The 5,000-nt window shown below is 36.4% G+C and overlaps 1 protein-coding gene across 2 annotated transcripts in view; it reads right to left on the bottom strand.

The window, feature by feature from the left end:
* LOC137647132 (carbohydrate sulfotransferase 11-like) overlaps positions 1-5,000 on the bottom strand; it is a 55,992-nt gene that overhangs the window by 47,415 nt on the left and 3,577 nt on the right. The window contains exon 1 of one of the 2 annotated variants that reach the window (XM_068380395.1): positions 1,376-1,522. The exons of the other annotated variant lie outside the window; for it this stretch is intronic. Within the exon in view, the coding sequence (XP_068236496.1) occupies positions 1,376-1,395 (20 nt within the window). The 5' untranslated portion in view covers positions 1,396-1,522. Of the gene's footprint in view, positions 1-1,375; positions 1,523-5,000 lie in introns of those variants that run through there. 2 annotated transcript variants of the gene reach the window in all.

Consider the following 5,000-nt stretch of genomic DNA (forward strand, 5'->3'; position numbering starts at 1 on the left):
GCTGTAAGAATTTGCGGTCTATGACTTTTTATCTAAGATGATGACAAGCTTAAACAATGCTAAAAATAGATAAGAGTCGAGTCCAACTTTACCATATATATTCCTATCAAATTTAAATTTATTCAAATCACGAGTGTTAATGATAATATTGTCAAAAAATGGGGAAGTGTTACAAACTTATCAAATAGCTATTGGCTAACGATGTAGGTGGGTTGATTTTGATTCTGAGTACAAATCAGTAATATATACGGCAGAGTAATCAGCTAATATATCTTTTTATAGCCGGATTGCCTTTATTTCTATTCGGTGCTTAGGTTCGAATTCATGCCCAGGATGATCACAAGAATGTTAAAAATCCTCTTATCTTTATCACCACCCTGGAAGATGAAAGATTTGGTACATATTTTTCCTTATTTCTCATTTTTTTTTTTTTTTTTTTTTTTTTTTTTTGGTACTTGTCACAGTGAGATTATTTTGCCTTCCCTGTTGCCTCGCCCTAGATCAAAACAACTTCCATATCAACAGCATACAGCATTTTTCCTCCAGGAACTCGACACTGATTACGATATCTATTGTGTGCACTGTGCACATCAGATTAGATACAGCTCTCCTTTCTATCGTATTATTCTTAGATATTTTGACAGAACTCGAAAACAGGAATTGTAATTGTCGTTTGCATTGTCGGAAGATGGTTACACGGGTCACAAGTTCTCATGTTGCCAATTTACCTCAAAATTTTATTAGCGAACATTGAAAAAATAACTCCAGATATTTACGGCTGATGGTAATACTAAGGATGAATTCAAGCAGTACCTGAGGGATGTAGTAACGCTCATTTTTCCTCCCAAATCGTTAGTTAATACGGGACAATATTAGAACTAAGAATTCAGAGGGTGATTCCCCTTGACGGAAAAGGTCTGAAAACGACGCTGTTTCTTATTTTTTTTTTTTTTTTCAAACAAATATTGTATTTTACTAAGAATTCAGAGGGTGATTCTCCTTGACGGAAAAGGTCTGAAAACGACGCTGTTTCTTATTTTTTTTTTTTTTTTCAAACAAATATTGTATTTTACTAAGAATTCAGAGGGTGATTCTCCTTGACGGAAAAGGTCTGAAAACGACGCTGTTTCTTATTTTTTTTTTTTTTTTCAAACAAATATTGTATTTTACTAAGAATTCAGAGGGTGATTCTCCTTGACGGAAAAGGTCTGAAAACGACGCTGTTTCTTATTTTTTTTTTTTTTTTCAAACAAATATTGTATTTTACTAAGAATTCAGAGGGTGATTCTCCTTGACGGAAAAGGTCTGAAAACGACGCTGTTTCTTATTTTTCTTTTTAAACAAGTATTGTAATGGTATTTATGGAGATACGAACCTTGGCCTTAGAATTATCATTCTCTCGTATTTTCCTTTTCTTTTCCCGAATAGAGAATACAAACGTAGAATGAAGCCTCAGGTTAAAGGCTCTTCACAGATTTCTCACGGCCACCACTGAACTAATGCAGGCCACAAGTGCGGTCGCACTGACTCTTGAACATACTGTACATGGCATGAAATTAATAACACTTGTGCCGGTTCTTTAGTTTAGCATTATTTTTTTTCCCTCTTCTTTTTTCTAAATCGTACTATCAGGAAATTATGTTCAATGGAATTTTTTTTTCCACTTGTGGGAAATGATTAAGGACGTGGATATTTGCACCCGGAGGTGAAAATAACGCAAAGATATTTTCACCCGGCGGTAATAATAACGCAAGTTATGTGCACCAGGAGATCAGAACCATGTCTCGACTCTTGTTCTTTCGTAAATTCAGTACATCTCGACTGTTACATATATTTTTGAATAGTTGATAAAACTCACTAAAGATATTGTATTTTATTCGCTAAAATGTACGTTAGTTTACATAAGGATATCATTCAAATTCAACTTGCAATCAAAAGAGATTTGCGTCTTTCCCTAATTTTATCACATATTTGCCTAAATCATTGCTAATTTTTGTCTTCCCTACTTTCAGCAAGTTTACTGCTGGTCTTCGGTTTTTGAGAACATGATTCAAATTGCCCTTTTCTTTTTATTTTTATTCCTTCGATCGACCTCAACACTCGACAACAGAGAGATGGGCGGTAACTTTTCGTTGATGTTGTTATTGTTGTTGCTATTGTTGTTGTTGTTGTTCTTAGGGTCTCATCTTGGACAGGCAGTGCTTTCTCTGACGATCTGGTGCCAAACCTTGATGAGTGGGCGTCATGATCATTACTTGGTGACGAAGATAGTCTTGAATCCTAGTTGTAAACTCGGCTTCTAATTGTGTTGTAGATTTACTAGAAAATTTTTCATTAAGGGATCATAAGCTTACATAATTTTTTTCGTTGTTAGGACGGAATTCTTATATTTCTTTACCGATGTAAAACGTTTGGTCTGGCGTCGAAGCTTACTAAGTGATCTTAAATAAATTTTGTTTCAGTATCCGTTGGTATCTTGTGATTTTCCAACATTTTTGTAACTGCATGTTCATTGAACATGTAAGAGTTCTTTTTAAGTCACTTTCCTCTGTATCATATTCCACCACAGTGCTATGCTAGGGAATTGATGATAACACCTTTCGTCGTTCAGTATGTCTTTGTGGAAACACTTTACGGATGGATTCTGCCATTGAAGAAGAGGAAGAAAACAGGTGTTCCAATTTCCTGCTCTCTAATTCGATACGATCACACATCGTTACCAAACGTTAGTATGTTACTCTTAAGTAACGTGTCTACATTTCGTTGCATTTTACCCATTCGTCAACCACATACAGATGGTTTTCAGTACTTAAACTTTTTTGTCAACCCATTGAATATTGTCTTATTCTTTGCATACACTAATGAGTTAAGGGTACAAAATATATATTTTTTTTTTTTTTTTTTTTTTTTTTTTTACAAATAGTTCTGAAACATTCTTCCTAAAGTATTCTAGAGCATGAAAGTTACAAAATAGCACAGTGACATCTGATAAGATTATTTCAACTGCTTGCATTTCATAAGGATCTTTATCTAGCATTACTGTTTTTCGGATGGCTAACACCTTCACGCTTGAAGAACATTTTGGATCCTTCCACTGTCACAAAACATTTCAAGAACATTTTGGATCATTTCACTTGTCTCTCTTCTTACAAAAGTAAAGAATACGGATGTGCCTCTAACCATTTTGTGTTAACTTGTGTCTCGTCTTACAAAAGTAAAGAATACGGATGTGCCTCTAACCATTTTGTGTTAACTTGTCTCTCGTCTTACAAAAGTAAAGAATACGGATGTGCCTCTAACCATTTTGTGTTAACTTGTCTCTCGTCTTACAAAAGTAAAGAATACGGATGTGCCTCTAACCATTTTGTGTTAACTTGTCTCTCGTCTTACAAAAGTAAAGAATACGGATGTGCCTCTAACCATTTTGTGTTAACTTGTCTCTCGTCTTACAAAAGTAAAGAATACGGATGTGCCTCTAACCATTTTGTGTTAACTTGTCTCTCGTCTTACAAAAATAAAGAATACGGATCTGTCTCTAACCATTTTGTGTTACACAATAACAAGTGTGGGAAGTTAAAGTCTTGGGGGAGAACCTCCTACAACTGACATCGAAAATCCTCCCTGGGGAAATTCGAATGCCATCCCTCCCCACACCCTCAGGAAAAAAGCATCCGATATTGTAGTTCGTAAATCTTACTCATGGCTGCTGTTTATGCAACTAAATGTGACGCCATGAGATCTTTTTCGATCACATGAACGAGGTGCACCTGCCTGCGTATGTCTTCAGACGAAAGAAAGAGCCAGGCTTCAGGCCAGGTTGAGCTGGCACGCTCTCTAGACGCACGTAGGAGGTGGTGTGTTGACAAAAAGCAACAACGCTTACCGATAATCAATGACAGATATATACTGGAGTTTTCAGTACCCACCTCAGTGTTCAGACTGGAAAAATTAAACGATTCATAGACAATATTGCAAAGAACAAGTAATAGAACAGCAGCAAATAGGGGAATTTTTTAATTTACTCCAAAATCTACCTGCTGGCTTAAATTTATGATGAGGGTTGTTCACTTCAAGAACTTTAGGAAGAGCTCACTTTAATGTATGTTTTAATCAATAATACCAAACTCTGTCTCTCTAACTTACATCTTTTGAATAGTGAAGTTGGAGCATGTACAAATTTCAAGTACCTCTGACGGAGGGATTCCAGGGAATATTCAAATATCCTTGAAATAAACACAATAACGTGGTAATTATAATCAAACTCAATAAAAATGTGAATGGATACAATTGAGCTAAATCCAAATCAGAGATTACCTTAATCTATTATGCCTTTATTACGAAAGCTACAGTTACTGTATGTTCATAAGGTCATTTTAACAGGCGAGGTAAAATTCGATGACAAACAAAGGGTTAGTCAAAAGGCATAAAACCCAGCAAGCTACTGGACAAATATTAATGATGATGCCGAGTGAAAAGGGGTTAGTCAATTGCATAAAATAAAAAGACCTTAGACCGAAGGTCAACTTGATGGTCCCCTGAATTGAAAAGTTAAAAGTTTGATCAAACACTTGCACGACTGCCTGTTGGAAAAAAAAAAAAAAAAAAAAAAAAAAAAAAAAAAAAAAAAAAAAGCTCCACACGTACGCGTGAACAGTCTGCAATTAAATTAATATCTACCTTGAGCAGGAATGTGGCCAGTGCCCACGGATAGACGTTACCTCTCGGTAACTCGCTTGTTTCAAATTCCAATGGCCAGATGCACCCAAAAGCGCAACCAACCTCGGTAGGCACGCCCAAAGTCGGTGCTGCTTGGGGTCAATGGTTGTTCCCTGGGCCTGTCCTGAAGATTTCCCTAACAGCGAAAACCTCATAAAGCTTGGAGGTATAAAGGGAGCCTTGGTGCAGCTACCTACAAATGGGCCTCTTTGGTGTCCATGTCTCCTTCCTCTTCTAAACACGCCGAATAGGGAAGATATTCGGAGGACGGGCCAGGTGGGATC

The sequence above is a fragment of the Palaemon carinicauda genome, chromosome 1 (genome assembly GCF_036898095.1).
Source record: "Palaemon carinicauda isolate YSFRI2023 chromosome 1, ASM3689809v2, whole genome shotgun sequence".
In the NCBI taxonomy this organism is placed as follows: domain Eukaryota; kingdom Metazoa; phylum Arthropoda; class Malacostraca; order Decapoda; family Palaemonidae; genus Palaemon; species Palaemon carinicauda.